Source organism: Lepisosteus oculatus, chromosome 12 (assembly GCF_040954835.1).
Source record: "Lepisosteus oculatus isolate fLepOcu1 chromosome 12, fLepOcu1.hap2, whole genome shotgun sequence".
Taxonomy (NCBI): Eukaryota; Metazoa; Chordata; class Actinopteri; order Semionotiformes; family Lepisosteidae; genus Lepisosteus; species Lepisosteus oculatus.
This window is the reverse complement of record NC_090707.1, coordinates 4,622,228-4,642,977: the sequence shown is the minus strand read 5'-3', so window position 1 is coordinate 4,642,977 and position 20,750 is coordinate 4,622,228. Positions and strand designations below refer to the sequence as shown.

Here is a 20,750-nt window from a genome sequence, read left to right as displayed (position 1 = left end):
AATAAACTTTTTCTAAGCACGATTGTAAACACTAAGTAGAGCATGATTAAAATGCAAAAAAAAACTAACACATTTCTTTCCCAAACAATTAGTGTTCAGTTTCACTTCAATCTAGATTTGCAATGTTAGCCCTGAGCATTTGTGGGATTAGAAAGACCAGACAGCCACCTTTTAAGCGACTTAACAGTGTGTTCCTAATTAAAGAGAGTCTAATCTAATCCTATAAGCCCGTAGCATGTGCGCATTGACCCACCAAATCTATCACTATCACATTTTGGTGAACAAATGTGTTGATCTTGGGTGTCTGCATATATACAGGCTTCACTTGGTAAATACAGTACTTGTGAATATGGGGAGAGCCGCTTGCTTGCAGAAGCTGTGATCGTATTAAATGTTGCTGTACGTGAGAGAACTGCGGGAGGACTGGAAATCAATGTGGCCACTGTGAAGGAAAGAGAGGCGTGCTTGGTGAAGGAAAACCACACATTGGGAAGCGTCTTCTCGTCTGTTTATTAGAAATATGGCAGTTTTTCTCAGATGTTGTTCGGGTTCCAGAAAACACACTCTTAAAGGAGAGTTAATCATTCTCCGGGGAGCGCCTCCTTCAAAATTCTAAGCAGAAACAGGACTGGTAAGGACTAGGGACGAAAACTTTGCATTCCAGGCAACAGAAAATATACAGATTTGGCACATTTAACATTCCTCACTTCTCCCAAGATCGCATAGTGACTACAGAGGAACACCAAAGCTTACAGTTCTAGTCAGCCCTCTTTCAAGATTTCTCTTATAATGCCAGCTATAAACCTCTAATTGATACGGCTGCTTTTGTACCAAGAAGTCACTGTAAGCAAGGGATAATCTTCAAAGTAAAGGGTTTTAACTGACTGATCAGACAAAAACCTTGTTATTCTGAAATAATGTTGAGAAAAAAAAGGCATTTTCACACTGAATCCCATATGTTCTGTGATCACATCCAGGGCCTCAAAGAGAATTAATCCACTTTGTTGCGAAGTACATGTGACAACAAAAGCAGAACATCTAAAATAACAAAATATTTCCATCACACGTCCATATTCACTGACCAGATTATCTAGACCCGTCACTGTGGGGGTTTTCATGTTCCCAGTGTACTGTAGCTACAGTGGTTGCCAACAGGGACATGAGTTTCATCAGCTGGCGCTTAAATCCAGTAAATGTGCATTAATAAACTAAGGCAATTTTTATCCCTTGTTGGCACCACTAGAAAGAAAAATGCTTCACAGCAGAAAATACCCACAGACATTTATATTTTAAAAAAGGATTAATATTTAGTTCCAAGCATTTTCTAAATGTCTGGAGCAGAGGTGTGTGCAGTCCTGGTCCTGAAAGGCCGGTGTGACAGCAGGTTTTCTTGGTCTACAGAAAGCACCAGCGCTGGGAGAAACTGGTCTAGTTAAGCCAGTAACCATCTGGTTTATCTCATTAAGAGCTGAGTCGGAATGAAAACCCTCCAGGACCAGGATTAGACACCCTTGGTCTAGCTACATGGGGAATGTTTGTGTGCAGCCATGCTTTTTAAAAAACACTTTACACTACCTTTGCAGCTGAATTGGAGATTTTTGACTTTCATTTATCTCCAATCTATTTTACACACAACGCACCGCTTGTTTTCCAAATGTCATATCAGCATGAAGGGCAGGAAAGGGTGAAATGAAACATTCTCTCTGAGAATGTCAGGAGTGTAGGAAGGCAGCCAGCAATACGTTTCTACTTTCCCGTCTGGAGATTAAATTGACATGACAAAGTCAGAAGAGACGTGTAAACTTTTCTAGAAGAGGAAAAAAAATGAGCAGAAGAACGGCCAGCTATCTCTGCAATTGCAGGTGTGAAATGTTTCACTAGTTCACCCTAATGGCTCGTGAAGTTCATAACTGGGAGCCTGAACACATTAATCTCAAGAGGAGAGAGAAAAAAACCACTCAGCCCCCCCCACAAATAAAAACAGAACGATTACGAATACGAGGGAGCTGACTCACGTAGCGTCCCTTTGTCTCTGTGGCAGCCTGCTGGAACGCTGGCATCATCCTCTTGCAAACTCCACACCCTGTATGCAGGAAATAAGTCATCATCTCAGAGAGGTCTTCTGCAGAAATTACATCTTCAGACACTCACACAAGCTCCCTGTTCAACAATTCGCAGCACTTTAATTACTTAAATCACTAATGTATAAGAAGACAGAAAATCTCTCCCTGAAAATAAAGGACTGGGATACAAATTAAACTGGGCACGTTCCAAACAAAAGGTAATTTGGGAAATTACTGACTAATATTTAATTAAACCTCTGCCTCTAAGAGAGCTAATCTAAAACCAGCCACACGCTAGTTAATGAAGTCGAGGCACTGAAGACGTCTTGTCCTCAGGATTATAAAGACAGCTGGAGTCTCCTTTCTTCAGCTCCTCTAATAATTCCTCTTCCGACCAAATGGGTCATAGCAAGCTACTGATAACAATTCCTTTATCGGTATGTTATGAGTATTACTGGCGCATATAGTCCAATTTAAAAAAAAAAGAGCAAGGAAAAAATACAGCCTGGTGTAGTTTAAAAAAAAATCAATTTGATATTCATGAATGCACCTGCAGCCCACTTATCTTAAATATCTTTTCATGCATCTTACAGTGAACACTTTAAGAGGCAGGGACTCCCTATAAAAGCCACATACCTATGAGTTCCTCAACAGTCTTAATTCCAAAGGGTGAAATTAACTCAACACATCAGTCCATCCTTAATACCTCTGCAGCTGTCACGTTCACCAGAGGTTTATGGAGAGGTGACTTTTCTGCCTTTTCACTTTTCAGCGTGGGATTAACCTCTACTGTTTCTTTTGCAGCTCACAAGCTGCACAGCTCTCCACTCGGTCCTTTACATACGGAATGTGTGTGTGTATATATATATATTTCTCTGTATGCATACAGTATGTGAGAAATGAATGAAATCCTCTGGAGCACTTGGCCAGACTGCAGTACTGCTCACAGCGCCAAGTGGCTCTGGTCCAGCCTTTGGCTGAAGTATAAGCCCAGGGACTTAGTCTGCTAAATAAAAGGCGGTAACGAAATTGTGCCTGGGGGACAGGCCACCACAGCACTGTACCTGTCTTGGCTGAAAAACAAACAGCTTTTGCCCGCAGTCCTGCTAATTGGGCTCCGTTAGCAAAATCGGGATTTTTAAGGCACATTGTGCTTTGTTTTCTCTGAGAATAATTGTTCTAGGTTTACGACAGGTAAACGTTTGGGCCGTACAGCGAGCAATGTCGAACGAGACTTACAAGGAGCGTAGAACATCATTAGGATCGGTCTTTCCTCCTTTTTGAGCAGCTTCCTGAAATCCTGAGGTGAACAGATGCAGGCTGAATGAGACAGGCGTGTCCTTGACAGGGTCACATGCAGCTGAACAGCTGTAACAGAACACCTCACTGCACAAGGCTGGAACAACGGGAAGCCAGGCTTCCCGCTGGACCGCGTCTGGACTGCAGCAAAACAAAAATGCACCCGAAACACCGGTCCACCGACGCAAAACTGAACTGGTCGCTTCCTTCCCCTGTAGCTCATGTATGCAGAGTCCTAAGCCGACATTCAGCATTGTTTTTCAGACGGCTCAGTAATGTGCCAGTGCTGATCCAGGGGTCATCAAGTTACATTCTAGGCTGTTGTGGGTTTTGTGTTTTGGGGAGCACATACAGTACTCCAGAGGCGTTTTACTGAAATGCCACCCGTTCTGTGTCTATTCCATAGTACGGAACCGTACCGTAGTGGCATTAGCCTGGGTCATTAGCCAGTCTGATTTGCCAGTCTGTTTACGGGCATACTGTTGTTTATGCAATACTGAGTTTCAGTACTTGCACAGAACATGTGTGAAAGAAGCAAAATGCACGGATAAGTAAGAATTTTCTGTTGTTCCTGTTCTCAGATTTTGTAAGTTCTTGCTTGAAGGTGTCGTAATTAATCAATTTCTATATATCTGTTTTTTTTTACATTCAGGCTCCAGTTGGATGGCGGAGGCTGGAATTCCATACTGTCCCCTATGGAGAAGTCCATCTGACCGTTATCAGGATATGCTTGTTCCTGGTAAGGCTTGTAACAATCTGGAGGCCTACCCAGGTTTATGTGGCACTTGGTGAATCAAGTAGATTCCCCTCCTATTTCTAAGTGTTTTGGGATATTTTGTGATACAAAAATGCCACATAAATGCAAGGCACCATTATTGTCCTAGAAGCACAGGACACAAGATGAAATTGCACCCTAATTGCACCCTGAGAGCGCAGGACGTTTTACTGCGAGTTAAACTGAACCCCTACTTTCTCGTTTTCAATGTGGACGACGTCTTTGGCTTCTGGATTCTCTTCCCAAAGAGGTGGTCCAGTGGGGTCCCTTAAAAATGCCACCATGGACTGTTTGAGGAGGGGAAAAAAAAAATTAATTAATTTATACACTAAAACAAAAAAAACCTTAAAGTGCCTTTTTAAATTCCTTTTCACAAAAGCCTAAAGAAATGCACAGATATTTACACTGGCAGTAGGCCCATTCTGGCTTGTTTTGCTTTAAAAAACACACCGGTGCTCCTATCATGCAATCTTTTAAGGTCATTTCAAAGAGTCCAAAGGCTGCAGAACAACCATCAAGAAAGAATTCATCTCAGCAGCTGTGCTGCCTGGTCCTTATGACAATGAGAGCCAGCCTCAGCTTTCTAGTCTCAGGGACAGCTAGCAAAACGCATCTGTGGAAAACTCCTTATCCAGATGGACACGAATGCAGCCGAGATGTCAAAACCACCCGTGGTGAGCAGAATGGAACAAAGGTGTAAGTACTTCATAGATCCAGGAGTCCTCTGCCCTTGACCAGGATGTCCAGGTGAGGCAAGCAGCTCAGGTTAGTTTTAGTGAGGAAATGAAAGCTCATAGCTTGAAACTCCAGAGCAACGGGTCGCTCTGCCACAGCTGGCTCAGTGTCGTTGCGCTGCCTTGGAAAATGCACATTCACAAAGGGACATCACGAGTGTCCACAATAAAACAGGTAGGCCATCTGCTGCTGTGATTAAAAAAGGCTCCAACCGTTAGTCAATACTTCAGTTATTGTCACTAAAAAAAGGCTGAGATTATTTCATTGTAAATGTTTTCAAATGAACTATTTCTCCCCCTATTTGCAAATTTGGAAGACAAAGAGTCTGGGTCTATGCTGTAAGCCTTATAAAATAAAAGCTAAAAATCACTAAAACGCCTTCAAAGGCAAAAAAAAAAGGACAGTAGCTTTACTAGGGTGAGTCTAATCATATCATGTCAATTAGCTATGGTTGACATTTATGGTTCATTACAAATTCACACCATCGTTTGCAATGTGATATTAATAAAGAACTAAATGATCAATCTGCTTAACAGAAGTTTCAAGTACAATCCTGCCTTGACTAATTATACTACATATATTCTCTCTGTCAGACTAATATTTTGTTTTCTGAAAGCTTTAATAAAACATAATTCACATATGAAGACAATGTGAGGATGGTGTTTTATGTTATGGCAGGTATAAAAAACAGTTTATAACAGACTATAAAATCATTTTCTGGATATAGCTTTACATTTCAGACTTTTAATTCAGCTCTTGAATTTAAAGTTTAACAGTCAACTCTTTGTCAATTAAATTTTACACAGAAAGCCATTTCTTAATATCAGAAAATGGAATAAACTGCCAAATATATGCTTAATTTTACACATTTTTACAGTAGTGATTTTGACTTCTACAAATTGATAATTAATTGTCATACAGCGTTTGGCACGGGGAAACAAATTAATTCACCCATTACATGCCATTTTCTAAACCACTTACTGTTTCCTCTCAGAATCTAAGCACTAATTAGCTTCTTCACAATGGTTCAATGGAGACAGACATCCACAGTTATTTTCTCACTTCAATCCAACTCGGCTCAACTGCTGTTTAGCAACATACTACAGTGGTAAAAAAAACAGCCAAACAGAGGGGAGTATACAATTTTCTAAAAGGACAAGACAAATTCACTTTCAGTGACAAAAGACTAATACATTTTTACCTACCGATTAAATTGTTGGTTTACAGACTGATCAAAATAAATGAAAATTACATGTAATATATTAAATGAACTTATTACCACAACAGTTCCATTAAAGATAGCATCTGCTTTCAGAAAAAAAGGTCTTTAAACAAACAGCATCACTGGCACAACCACATTATACCTTGAAGGTACCTAAAAATACATGTACCTGCACTGTGCTGACACTCTGGGAGCAAAGCAGACTTGATAATTTCAGTATTGTTATTTTTCTGTGTGATCACATGGGATACGGATGAATGTGAAAGGCAATACAGATTCTGTACTGATGCTGAAGAACAAAATGGTTCAGATGCAGATAAATCCATCTCTGAGACAATGAGCTCCTGTATTTTGAATGCCAAAATGGTTCTGGAAAAACAATTTAGACATAACCACAGAGAAAGGAATGCAATAAAATATGGAAAGGACAGAAACGGAATCTTCCTAAAATCTCTCCACAATCATGAGTTAATAATTAGAAATCTAGGGAAATTACCTTAAATGTCTCAGGTCTGTTGTACTCCGTATGAAAGGTTCCATCCCTTCAACATAAAAATCAACACATTAAGGTTGCTTTTTATTAATTTATCATTCATTTTTTTATTTTAATAAAATTTGTTTAGTTTACGAGACAGAACAAAAATTGGGATTTCTTTGTAAGAATGATAAGTGAGCCAGTGAATTAGTTTTCACACAGAACAGAATGACAGGAACCGAGGTGTTTTGCTTTAAGAGCATAATAACATATCGGTGATTTAAATGACAAACTTACTTGTAGTGTATCATTTCAGCTCCACTCCTCTTTGAACTGGGGTCAACTTTCATTTTCTTGCACAGCTTTCTACTTTCAGAGTCCCTGCAAAGGCAAAACCAGCTGTTGTAAACAGGAGTCCATCATGAAAGGCTGGAAGCAAACAAATAAAAAGCAGCAAATAATATTCCAGCTGTTACAGTGTTTATTACGACAGGTGACGGCTGTAACCAGCGCATGCGGCAGGCATCTCCAGTTGAGCACTGATGACAGCCAGGAAACCCGAAGGACTCCCACTTGGCCGAGACAAGATGCATATCAGATTAAAGAGTGGCCAGACGTATGACACCAACCAGAAAAGGCCATTGTTAGAAACCCAACCCATTTAGCAAAACATGGCTGTAGAGAGCACGTCATGAGTGCTTGTGTCACAATATGACCGTGTCAGAGCTTCCCGGAGCTGAACATGAAACTGAAGCACCACAGGGAAAAGAAAACCTTGCCTCCAACATGTATGTTTTGGGAAACAGCATCCTCATCATTGTTTCCAATAATTCTCTGCGTCAATTAACTTTGCTTTACAAAAATGCCTTTCACAGCCATGCCATCTGTAAGCAGTGAGACACCATTCTACAGTATGTGCAAATGTTTTCCTAAACAAAATCCACTCCAATGCTCATTAACATTCAGCAACTGAAAGAGTTTTCCCCCTTCCTGTTCAGCAGACTTCTGCACCGAAATAACACTTTGCATCTGAAACGCATCAGATTCTTAATACATCTAAAGCTTGACGCCTGAGACGAATCTAGAGTTAAAATAGGATAAATATCAATCGCAAACTAAATTCATAGACGGCAGTGCTCGTACCCGTCTGTAGCGATTTGGATTTCAGTGATTAAAAGAAAATAAAGGTTTGGAAGTTTATTTCCAAACCTTTCAGAGGGCCTTGAAGCCACTGGCACATGAAGGGTTACTAAACACACTACTGCTCAATCTGAAAGGAGGAAGTCACCAAGCATAGTGAACTGCTAATACAATAAAGCAGCCCACTGCTGAGCAATTCTGTGATGACAACAGCCACCTAGTCTCGGAGGATAGATTCTTTAATTAGAGAACACATTCCGCACGGAAGTCACACTACAAACACCGCCAGCAGCGGAGGTAGTTATAACTCTCCATTCCTCAAGTGTTAATGAGCATGGAAATTCACAATATAAAGAAAAATAGGGTAAAAATTATTCAGCAGAAGGCTAAGCCCAGTGTTAATGGAAAATTCAGGAAGACAGAATTCAATTACTGCACTGAATTCCATCTCACAAGTTAAATACTCCTTCTGTCCTCAAGAAAAAAATGAGCCAATTTCTTTTCTGACACTGCAGTTTTTTTACAGACATAGTTATCTATGGAAAATTTGTGAGTTGTCTACAATACCATGTAACCCATTGGTATTTTGTGCACAAATACACCCATAATACTGAGAGAATTAGAAACATTAGAAAAGACCATACACCCATTAGCTGGTTTCAGGACAGCACGGTAGCATGGCAGTTAGCACTGCTGCCTCACAGCTCTTGGGTTCAGGGTTCAATCCCAGACTGGGATGTCCACTGTGTCGCATTGGTAAGTTCCCTCCCCGGCTAAGTGGACTAGTGCCAGCCGCTCCCGAATCTTCCCCAGTTCGAAGATATGCAGTCGGGGTTAACTGGCATCTCTAAATTGTGCCCCTTGTAAATCCTGTGTGTGTGTGTGTGTGTGTGTGCAGCCCTGCAGTGGACTGGTTCATCCTGCCGTGTCTACTGTCTGCCAAGTTACCCCCCAGCTCTCCACACCCCCGTCTTGAACAAAGACTTGACTGAAAACGGATGGATGGATGATTGGGTTGTGTACATCCGTGGGATGACAATGAAGTAATATATATATTTCTGCATCTAGGGCTTCATAGTCCCTTTAACTACCTCTCTCTCTGACAAAAACTTCTTTTGTCAAGGCTTCAATTAAATGACTCACAAAATATATTTTTAAAGATACAGGTCTCCGAGTTGTAACTGTGTTTAAGCATGATTTAGGTATCCTGAGACATTATGGCCCTAGGTCAGTCGCCGAATTGTTTTGCTTACAAAAGAGTCATAAGCAAGCTAAGCATAAGTTTATTAACACATTAAACCAGTTTTTACAATGTCATTATGAAACAGTTTTTGGCTAGCTAGCCCATTAGTCTCATTTACTAAAAAACCCTACTGCACTAGCTTCTCTCTAGCACAGCTTTTCACACAGGCGGATGTTGAACATAAAGAGCTGTCTTTGTCCTTGCATGTTGTTGTGTCAAATCCTGAAATTAATACAGTTTTACGTGAATCTATAATATTATTTGCTTCATACTGATATCTTAAAATGAAGAATACGCAGAGAGATTAAAACACTTGGGTCTCTTACACTCTCTTCACAGTTTCATGAAGTTAACTGGTCTAATTCCAGGCTGGCTGCTGCTGTTGTTGGGCTGGAGTAGCAGAAACCCACTCCTGATACCAGAGAATACTTTACAAGACTGCACAGATACGGAAACTCAGAGCGGTCATGGTTCATGACTCTTACTAATGATATATCAGCTTGGTACTTCAGAGGCCCTAATTTTGGTTTTGTTCCAGCCTTGGTTGGTTTCTCTGTGTATTTAAGAGAGCGAACGTTACCGTCTTGCACTGTCAGGACCATAACAACGCTAACAACACAATAATCAGTACAAAAAACAAGGACCATCTCACAGATTTCCCTGTGTCACTGACTGCTCAAAATGGTGTTTACAATACACACCGATATTACAGAACATTACATTTACTTTAGATATCCGTCACCCTGTCTAGGAGTGGATCTGGTCTAAATCCTTGTGATCTACTCCTGCAGCTAATAAGAGTGCTGGATGCTCAGTTGTTTGTGTCATCTGTACATCAGATATTGTTAAATACATCAAATACATCAGAGTCTAGATGACTAAGAACAGCAGTCTTAACATTCCAATTCCTGTGTGATAAGTTTCCGAGTTTCTTTCTCTTGGCAACTGTTCCATGATGCCAACCTATATCCATGCCGGACAAAAGAACTGCCAGCAAAATTTCGCAGTCAGAGTATAGACATAGGCGGTCTTAAAAGTAACAAATAGAGCAAAAACAATAAATAAAGTTCCCCACTTGAACTTCTTCAATAAATAGAGCAAATGTCAAGGAAATTCACTTTGAGGCAAGGGAATATCTTGTAACGTCAGCATGTTATATACAAGCTCACCAGGAGTGTAGCTAACAGGCAAAAATAAGGATTCTATTCCACTTAACACTACAAGAGTAATGTCTGTCGTGGTTTGTAAAATAGAATCTGCTGACTGCATAGCCCGTTTTATTAAATATATTTTATCATCACAGTATAATCATTATTTCTTGCTTTATACGTGTTAATAATATGACCTCCTGGTTAATATTTTTCCTGGCACCTAATCGACTATCACAGATTAAGAATAAGAATTAAAAAGAGTAAGATAACTGTGAGTATGAGGGGGGCAGTGGACAGGAGATGGGCGAGGGGGCGGCCCGGTGAGAAAGACAGAGGAACGGAAAAGAACCGCACTGGGAACTCTCCTGCCTTGCTTTCCATCTTCACACAGCAGCAGAGCGCAGCGGCCTGATCCCAGTGAATCGGTTTCACACACATGCATCTTTCCAAATTTGACAGTTCGTCCCCAAGGGCATCTCCGAGATAGGGACGACAGAGCACAGACTCCCCTCCCGAAACCTTGGGAGCATCTCACAATGACTCAGCCCATGATTGTACAAAAACACTTAGCATACGAAATATGAAACACAGATTTTTCACTTATCTGCCACGGCAGTCGTTCGCAAGGAGACTCCAGATGAGAAAATCATGGTTTGTTAAGCCTTTACGACCCACGGACAGCCTCACAGAGAACTTGTGTTCACTGCACAGACTGGGTGGAACAGAGGAATAAACCAGCGCAGATCTGACCAGGACCTGAGATACCGCATTGATATATACAGTATATAGTGTACCTGAAAGTGCAGTAATTAATGCATCATATAATGATGTTTTCAAGTAACGATGTAATTTAATAATACTAACACTTTAAAGTTAAGTGGATACGTTTTATCCAAAGCAACTAACATACACACTCATTTATACAGCTGGATGTCATCTGTGCTCAAAGGGATTTGAACCCAGGACCTTCCAGGCAGAAGTACAGAGCACCAGACAATCCTGCACTCTGGATGGGTGACAAGACTCCTCTGGTTTTTCATCCCACCTCGGACCTTAGTAACTTAATTTAACACATTTTGTAAAAGAAACCAGACCACCTATTTTTTAGGTCTTTGTTTGAAAAGAGCAGTACTTCTAAAAATCACAGGACACGGTTCCCAGAGGACTGAACATGTCACTACTTCTTCACAGATAAAAATGCATCCGTTTTTTAATCGGATGAGATGATTGTTAACGCACAAAAAATGAAGTACTTAAAAAGCACATGGATATTCCAATTACGCGAGTTTATTTATCAGTGCTTTTCAAGAAGCTCAGAGCACTGTATAACAGCTCCCAGTAATATGCCCCTGATGTAAAAGTAGAGGGGAATAAAAGCCCAGCAAAGTGACCTTGTGAAACCAAGAGCGAAACTAAATGACACATTAATAGCTTTAGTGAAAAGATAAGTCTTTAAGTGAGATTTTAAAATCTCAGCTGTCGAAGTATCTTTAATTTGGCCGTGAGCTATTCAGATGTGGTCCTGCTCTGTCACCCACTGTGTTGAACCTTGTCTTCAGCTGAGTACAAAGATCTCAGACTGAGACCTCATCTATAACAATGCAGAATTTCTCAACGTAACCTGGAGCAAGACCATTCAGTGTCTTACATGTGAGCTAGAGGGTTTTAAATCCCACTCTGAACTTCATGGACTTAAAGTGCGATTTACAGAGGATGTGAGAGTTATGGGCTGATGCAGGGTAATTTTTGTTAGCACCTGAGCTGCAGAAACCTGGACGTGATAAAGAGCCTTTAAAGATAACCCAATAGGTAAGGTGTTAGTAATCTACCTTGATGAAATAATATTTCAGGTCAGAGCAATGAACAAGCAGACCAATGGTCTTAACCAATCAATACTACACAGGTGAAAGTTTACTGTTATGACATTCCTAACGCATTTTAAAATTTAAAACCAGGTCAAAGGTAACACAAAGGTTTCCAACTACCATCAAAACGTTGATTTCAGCACGTCAACAACACTGAAGTCACTGACTTTGCAAAGCTGATGTTAGAAGCCATGTTAACTGTAGTTAAAGGATAAATAAGTCCTATACACTCTGAGAACATAATGCTACTTAGACTGGACTTACCCACAATTCACCCAAGCGATGGTACCCTCGCCTTTCACAGCTTGCGCCACATTAGACAATAGCTTCAGCTGACTTTCACCAGAGGATGCTATGGAAAAAAGAACAACAAGCACACAGTTACAAACCTTCACTTACCCGAGAGTACTGTACTTCCTAGAGATGTGAAGATTGGCAGGAGAGAAGATGCCCGCTTACTAACAAATTCAGACACAGCCTGAGCTGAGCGTACTTGAACATGCAAGGCAAAATTAAGCACGTCTTGCATATGACAAGTTCAAAACGGCTGCTTTAGGATTCAAGCTGAAAATAGGGACTTGCTTATTCAATTATTAAAGACTAAGAACGAAATATTAGTCCATTTTGGAAATTTTAAATATAATGTTTTAGTTACCGAAATGGGTGAAAGGCTTTAATATCTACCATTGGGTTACAACAAGGAGAGTGTAGCAAACACACAATTCAAGCTGAACTCAATAGTGTAAGTTTCCTATTTTAACAAATAAATAATGGAAAGAGGCAACTGTTTTGTATCAAACCAAACATATTCTAGTGGAATGGAAGCTTCTAAAAAATAGCTAAACTTTCATTGTGACCTTTTATAATTTGTGGAGGTCTAGAACGACCGCACTGGAAACTGAAAACTAAACTTGCACCGAAAAAGGTAACTAATAAACATAAGTGCATTGTCAAACACATTGTTCAGTGCTTTATTTGCTTACCAGTGTTAAGAACATTAATACACAAGAAGCAGGAAGTATGGCTGGCAGTTATATTACAACACTGCAAGAACAGGACTACGTCTGTTCTGCACGCAAGAGAAGGGGGACTACATGTTTTGGTGAAATAAACCAGAGCTGAATATGTATTTCAGATTCAGCTGTTTTTGTCTTTACTCGAATGCATTCCTATATTCACCTCAGGATCAACTCTGAGAGATCCCGACCTCTTCCAGGTTGGGACTAGAACGTATGACCCACTTGAAGGCCTGAGTTTCTCCGCCAGGCCAGCCAAGCATTCACAAGGAACTGGCTCGAATTATGGAATATGCAAAGGGAATTCTCATCTTTTTTTTTTGTCCTGCTCAGTGACAAGAGCTGGACAGTGGATGCTTTTTTCAAGCATTTCAAAAGACAAATTTAATGGAAAACATGTTTTAGGTTTCTTCTGAGGGTGTGCTTGCCAGCACTTCCACAAGGCCAACAGCGATACTTATGAGAGGAAAGTGAAGCAGTTAAGAAAACTAGATGGGAAATTAAATCAACAGGCAGCAAAATAAACACAAAAGACGGCACGCTTGCAAGACTAGAAAGGCACAGATGGGTAAATCTGCAATCAGTCAAAACCGGGTGTTTTATCTTATCCACTGAGCTCATGCAAACATAAACACATTAGGAATTATAAAACAAAATTCAATGTGCAGAGACCCATGAAGAATTTTTCTTGTTGAATGGTAAACCGCTTTATGCAAAATATCACATAAACCATGTAGTTTGCATGATGGTTACAGTTCAATCACCCACAAAAAGATGCAAATCTAACCATTTTTAAACCAGAACTTATTTTCCTAATGATCTTGCAGACATTTTACATTTTTATGGATTTTTTTGCCTTCATTTCTCAGAAACGTAGTGAACTATCCAAAGCAGCATCGTTTTGTCCGAGGCAGAGAGAGCAGTGAAAGCAAAGCAAAGCCTGTTCATTTGAAGGTGAAGAGAATACAGAAAACATCTAAGTTCTTGGCAAACAATCTGAATGATCATTTAGTAGAGGTTTAGGACGGTGCTGGTCCACCTTTCATTCTTTCGAATTATATTTTAAATTGACTCCTAAATCATACCTTTGTTGCAACATTTATTAACAATGTAAGGACAAATGAGAAAATAAATGTAAAAATGTTTTATACTGAGCCAATCTGGGTTATGAATCATGAAAAGCTGGGAAATGTTTAATGCATTTAGGGTGAGGAATGATACATATTCTATGAACTATGGTAGTAAACCGTGGTGATTTAGCACAAAGTATTCCCATTTGTCACTTGTGTCCCAATTCCAGGCCCTGAAAAGCAGAGCACCAGCATGACCCTCTCATCTCTCTCGAGCAGTAGAATGTGCAAGTACAGTCCAATGTCAACAGATACCTCAAATATCATATGTACTGAGATTTTGTTAAGCATATCTTCAGTACCCATATAACCTCCCAAATATTCTCCGCCTCATCAGGCAACCTCATGCCCATCTCTATGACTTTCACAATTATTTCTGACAGGCTCACAGAGCAAAGCACCTGTCTGGGATAGTTACTGTTGCAAGGATTGGGACAGAGCCAGTGGGGGCATGTTTCTCCTGGGCAGGCACCCCTAGTTTCACCTACGCCCGTCCGGTGACCAAAGAGTGGAAGCAATCGAGCAGCCCATCAACACATTTCAAAGGGTGCAACTCTCAACCCCTGCTGTATGTCAGGATGAAAAGCAACTGCTAAACCCAAACATGGGTAAAATAGCAGAGAAACCTAAAGGCATTTTTTTTAATTAACATGCTTTTGCCTGTGTAGTGGGATTTCAGTCTTTATCAAGATCTGGGGTCCTCAGGCAGAACTGGAGTCGACTGTAATCCAGAGCAGGCAAACGGTGCTTGAAGTTTAGGGACTACAGGGGTCAAAGAGCAGCACCGTTGAAGACAGACTGCAAACACACTGACCTGAATTGGTGTACAGGATGAGGACATTGGTTCTTGTTCTGAGGAGTTTTTTGAAGTCCTTATGGTCACTGACTTTCTCTATAAGTGGGGAAACTTTAGCTGCCTGCAGCAAAGCTGGAAGGATACTCTGTGAAGGAAACAAGAGAACACCGCTTCATTAACTTCATCTTGTCGGGGGCTTTTGGTTCCCCAACGTGATTGTTCTGTGTTCAAGAAGACTGGATCTCTGAAAAAAAAGTCTGAGGGTGCCTAAAGAGCGGCGTTTTCCACTGGAGCCGAACACCAATTTGCTTTCAACCAGAAAGAAAAGGGAAAAAATTGAACAAAACGGAGACAATAGAGTATCCCAAGATAAGAAGTGCATTAAGAGCTTGTCACCCCGAACCGAAAGCAATGAAACAGCCCTGGCAGGTGGTGTCTCCAGGCCACTTCTTCAGTATTTATCTCTGTCACACCACAGAGCCGTTTGTAAAGATGAGTCCAAACTGGACGCAAGTCTGTAGAGCAGCTGAGCAAAGATTAAGGTCTTTTATCTTGTGAAACGTTGGGCAAACAAAACAGAAAATCAGGCTGCATGTTACAAAGTAGAAACTTACCTGGTCCTCAGGCCTTCTGCAAAAGCCAGGATTATTTACAGAGACTAGTTCAACCAAAATGTTCTATAGCTCGTGAAATTATGACAAAGCCCTGCCGATGAAATGATTAAACAATCGCCATACTGAAAAGCAAGGACACACCTTTTTTATATCAAATATATACATTTTGCATTCAAGCAAGGTCATTTTTTGCTCAAGGCTGAAATATTCTGTAGATAACATGCTTCCATTTCCTGGTTACTCAGTATTGGTTAGGCTTTTTTACATATTTTATAATAAAAACTTTCTTTTATTTTGATTGGTAAGATTTGTCTTTACTTTTAGTCATCTAAAAAGGAAACAAAACAGCAAATTATTTTTATTACATAAAATTATTACAGTCACAGCTAGATACATGTCACACAAAACACATTTGACAGATCTCGTAGAACAGGTTGCATTAAACTGACAGTATTTTTTAAAAATTTAGTCCATCAAATTAACATCTAAAAATGATATGCAGCAAAATGCCCTTTTCCTTCTTAAATTAATAATAATCTCTTTCAGTAATATGGAAATCCAATTTTCTTTTTTTTTTAATATCTGCCTCATCAAATGTGTTGATTAAATTATTAGGTATCCTCTATCCAGCCTGTTCTAACCCTGCCTGTCTGCATTGATGTGTCAGTAGGTAATTAAAGACCACAGACTCAACACTGACTCATTAAAGAAGTCTTATGATAATGTAAATTTAAATTAACTGGATTTTCAACTTGTATGAATTGAATAACAAGAGTACTTCTGGTAGCTAATAATGTAAGGCATACCATAATCCAGTATCCTAAATAAACACACTTCTTCATATCCCACAGTGCTTCTGACAAAAGAACAAAAATATTTTGTTGTCTGTAAAGCAGCTCAAAGGGAGTTTTCCCCAGTTTCCCTCTAGACATTTAATAAAGCAATTCTCTCAGAAGGTCGAACACTTGGGTTTCTGTTGCTTTCCAGGAAATTGATTTTTTTTGTATCCCTGTTCATGTGAAGTTCCTGAAAGTATTGATATCCCTTCTCCAAAAGCAGTACATGCAAGAACTATATATTTATATAGAGGTTAAAAGAACAATAATCAATCACAACATTGAGATAATGAGCCATTCCAACGGTATTCAAGAGTTTGGGGATAAATGCTGGTGAGAAAAAAGGAGGAGAAATGTTTTAGTGTTTCCTTTTTAAAAAAGAAAAAAATGGCACCAGTAATCATTAAAAAGGCACTGTTGTCTACAACTATGTACAACGCATTCTATTCTTCCGAGAACCTCACATTATTTGCAAGAAAAAAAACTAATAGCAAGAGAAGAATAGACTATAAAGAATTTCAAGACACACTAAACAGTCTTCTGTCTCCATTACAGATCCTTATAGTTTGATGCATTTTGAAAAAAGATGACACTTAAACTGAAACACTCCACTCTGTAAGATCTACCTTTCAGTTAACAATAGCATGGCTGTTTGGCGTTTGCTCAAAGTCAATGCCAGCTCACAACCTCACGAGTCAAATGTGCATGAAAATGTCCTCCTATTGATTGTGCACTCAAAGTTCATTTGGACTCCTGAGAGGAAACATACTGCTGCATTTTGCGAGTTGTCACACATGAAGAAAAGGATGCAGGAAAATGAGAACTGAATGCCAGGAATGTTTCAAAATGTCTATTCTCCAGCAGGGAACTAATAAATCTTTCAGAGAGAAATGTTATGACCATATAAAAGCCACAGGATCATTGGAATTCAGACATTTTAGTTGTTTACATGTAGCTCTCCCATCAACAGCATTCAATTGAAGTACAACAGCACTGAAAGGACCATGTTCACAATATAAACAGTTATTGTTTTAATTAAAAGCTATTGAAAACATCAGTGTCCTTTCAAACCACTGAATAGGAGTGCAGGTACTTACTGTTTTATTCAGGAATAGGCACACTCCACCCCAAATTAAATATGCACAGAACAACCAGAACCCTCTGCCGAGAGGAAGACTAACAGCTATACAGGAAAGGAATGGTAGCAGAAAACTCAGATGTGGCTATTTAATGACATAAAACAGATTAGAAGAGAGAAGAGGCCATTAGACTCACCTGCCACATTTAATGTTAGTAGCTAATTTATCCAAACATCTTGCCCAGCCATTTTCTGAAAGAAGCCAGGGCACTGGCTTCAGCAACATGGCGGGGCAGCTTGCTCCCTACCCCAACAACACTTTGTGTAAAGCAATGCCTCCTCTTGTCAGTTATCAACGCAGTTCCATGGCTTCCACTTATGTCCTCTGGTTCGTGTTTTTACTATTTAATCTGAAAACATCCACTGGGATGAATTTGTAATTGCCCACGAGGACTTGTATCAGGTCCCCTCATAATCTGCTCTCTCCAAGACTACTAAGACTTGCTTCTTTCTTTAGACACTCAGATACTAAATGCATTTAAAAGGGGGTCCTAGTCACAATAACCTGAATTTTCAAGCAACTTTTATTTTGGGACTCATTAACAATGTTAAAAAATACAGTATTAAAAATGTATCTTACCAGATGCAGTTAACCTGTATTGACAAAGCTATTCAATATTTTTTGGTCTGTACTCCTGACTGTTCAGTGACATCACTGGATGCATAGTCCCGGTAGCCACCAAAAACACAAGGAGACCTTGTTGTTATTATTATTCCCAGTTCTTAAAATCGTACCTCCTTGTGTTCCTATGCCATTTTACATCCCCAGGAAGCAGACGGCAGGAAATGACTAACGGGTCCTTCATTTTGCATTGGCAAGATCACAGCTCTGAGGACAGCTGCCCGGGCTCTTGTTTGTTTCTCCAGTCGATCTTCATACCAAACAGCGGCTCTCTGTGATGAGCTTCACCTGAGATCAGGAAGCTATGCAAGAACACCACTCGCCTACCAGCAGTCTTGACCCCAGTGATGTTTGGCTTCATAAGGTATGGTTTCCCTCACCTATCAATCTGTCAACAACACCTGCTGTCTGTTCCATCCCACATACCTCATGAGAAGTCTAAAGGTAAAATGTCCACAAGTGTAAATCATTCTCTCCCCCATTCTCAAAAATGCATAATGTTGCTCAGGTATTCAATTGACCAGCTCTAGGTCTAGTGTAATGGTGCATAAATCTAGTCCTATTTATTACAGACTGTAATATACAGAATGTATTCCTTGTGTATTGTTTAATAATTGTCATTGCTTGATAAAAAATGACAATGATTTATTTTTCCAGCCAGGAATTTTGTTTTGGCAAAGACTTTCACTGCTACCTTCTTGTTTGACTCAAAAACTGAGCAGGCAATTGAAAAAAACTTTTAATTCAACTACTGTCTGCCTTAAGTACAGGAATTTATTGTGGTCGGAGTGTAACACTAGTTTTTTCAAGGGTATCCCTAAATCAGCGTGAAGCAAAAGCAAGTGCTTTTGTCAGAGCGCTTTATTTCTTTAGATTTACAGACCAGACACTAGAAAAATCCTGACTCCAATTACGATAGCTGATGTAGTCATGTTCTCCGAAGATTATGAGCTCAGCGCTGGTCGAATTGCTGACGGCACAGACGTCTAGTAAAACCGTGTATTAGTAATTGATTGCACCGAGGTAAATTTTATTGCTTAACTGAAACAATTGTCCCTTTTAGGTCTCATAAATTCTAGTAGCTGTATGTTTAATGCGTTAATGTGGATGTCGAATCCACTGAATAGTTAAACACAGATACAACTACAGTATATGAAAAATAAGATTATTAATCCAGGTTAAGAAATTTAGGGCTTGATAACTTTCTTAAGCGCTTTGACAAGCAACTCCGCTGTGCCTACGAAACCACTTCGCAAACTATGTTGGTTGTACGGACATCTATTGACAAAAAAAAACCTCCTTTATTTGCTTTTGCGATTAGAAACAGGATATCAAACAGCTAGGTAGGCAGGCACCCTGGGGAGCAGGTGGAAAGGAGAGCTATAACTTAAAACGACAGTGGAGTATGCAAGTCGTGACATGCATATTTTAAATAAAAGCTGTAAATTAAATTAAGTACTGTACACTGTGAATCAAATATGCTGCTCAGGTCTAAGAGCCGAAAACAAAGACTTCCAAAATAGGAATTTCATGCGTCCAGTGAAAAAGGATATACCATCACTGGAATCAGATAATAGTTTTCCGTTTTTAGCAGTGCGATTTTTTACGAGCACTATCCCCATGCACACACACAGCTGCACAGCGGACGAGTGATCGTGGAGAGTCACGAAGTTAGCAGTGTGACAGTTAGCAGGGGAGCACGTCTGCACAAAAGGTCAGAGCGGAGATCTTGAGGAGAGCCAGCTGTGATTGTATCTATCCCGAGAGGACCGAGATGAGTCCGTCCACTCGTTCTTCTTAACCGACAAGCAAAAACTCACCTCGCCCTAGGGGCGCTGACAGGAACTGGACTTTGCCAATTAACTGCCATTTATATATATTTTTTAAAAAAAGTAGTGTATTGCCATTTTTATTTTGACGGAACGGTTTGTAGTAGTTTACGGACTGTCGCGGCATTAAAGTACGATACTGTTCTCTTAGCGAATAACGGGCCGAGACGTAAAGAAGACAAGCTCTGTGTTTATTAAAAGGGGCATTTCATTCATAAAAAACTCACCACTCTTTAACAACAATTAGGAATGTCACTTTCTGTGATCCCTTGCAACGGCCGAAGTAATAAACAGACGGGTCACAGACGCATATTGTAAGCGGTCTTTGCTTGGCTCTTGGCAGCTACGCAAGAAGCGGTACATTTCGGAAATAAATTGACTTTCAGTTCCTGACTCCGTTACTGCGCGTTACTGTCATAGTGATAGGGTCCAACGCAACCAATCTTCAGTCCTGCTCGCCGAGCATTATTGTAAATACAAAAGCCGAGGTGTGCCTGACACAAAATGTCTTCACGCACCAAAATAGAACAAAACTTACCAAGTACACGAACATGCACATTTTCACGCCTCTCATCCCACTCCCGCAGAGATTCCAAGTAGCCATGATGCTGCTGCCACGTCGGGATACGCAAGCGCAATCCGTCAGAAAGCGGCCGCCCCCGTGAAGCCCACTGCTTTGTGGGAAATGCAGTCCACTCCAGCGTCCATGCTAGTGCACCATGACGATGAGATACAGATCGGAGAACTACAACTCCCGCACATCTGTGTGGTCTAGGAGGCAACTGGGTGGAAGTCCAACAG

The 20,750-nt window shown here is 40.2% G+C and overlaps 1 protein-coding gene across 2 annotated transcripts in view; it reads right to left on the bottom strand.

Annotated features, from left to right (window-relative positions):
• The window catches only part of pdia5 (protein disulfide isomerase family A, member 5), a 47,757-nt gene extending 27,160 nt beyond the window's left edge, over positions 1-20,597 (bottom strand). For both annotated transcript variants that reach the window (XM_015358557.2, XM_069196406.1), the window contains exons 1-8: positions 20,488-20,597; positions 14,929-15,055; positions 12,233-12,320; positions 6,867-6,950; positions 6,591-6,636; positions 4,332-4,424; positions 3,303-3,363; positions 2,016-2,083 (exon numbers count right to left, since the gene is read on the bottom strand). In XM_015358557.2, the coding sequence (XP_015214043.2) occupies positions 2,016-2,083; positions 3,303-3,363; positions 4,332-4,424; positions 6,591-6,636; positions 6,867-6,950; positions 12,233-12,320; positions 14,929-15,055; positions 20,488-20,553 (633 nt within the window). In that variant the 5' untranslated portion in view covers positions 20,554-20,597. The remainder of the gene's footprint in view (positions 1-2,015; positions 2,084-3,302; positions 3,364-4,331; positions 4,425-6,590; positions 6,637-6,866; positions 6,951-12,232; positions 12,321-14,928; positions 15,056-20,487) is intronic.
• Positions 20,598-20,750: the final 153 nt, after the last annotated feature.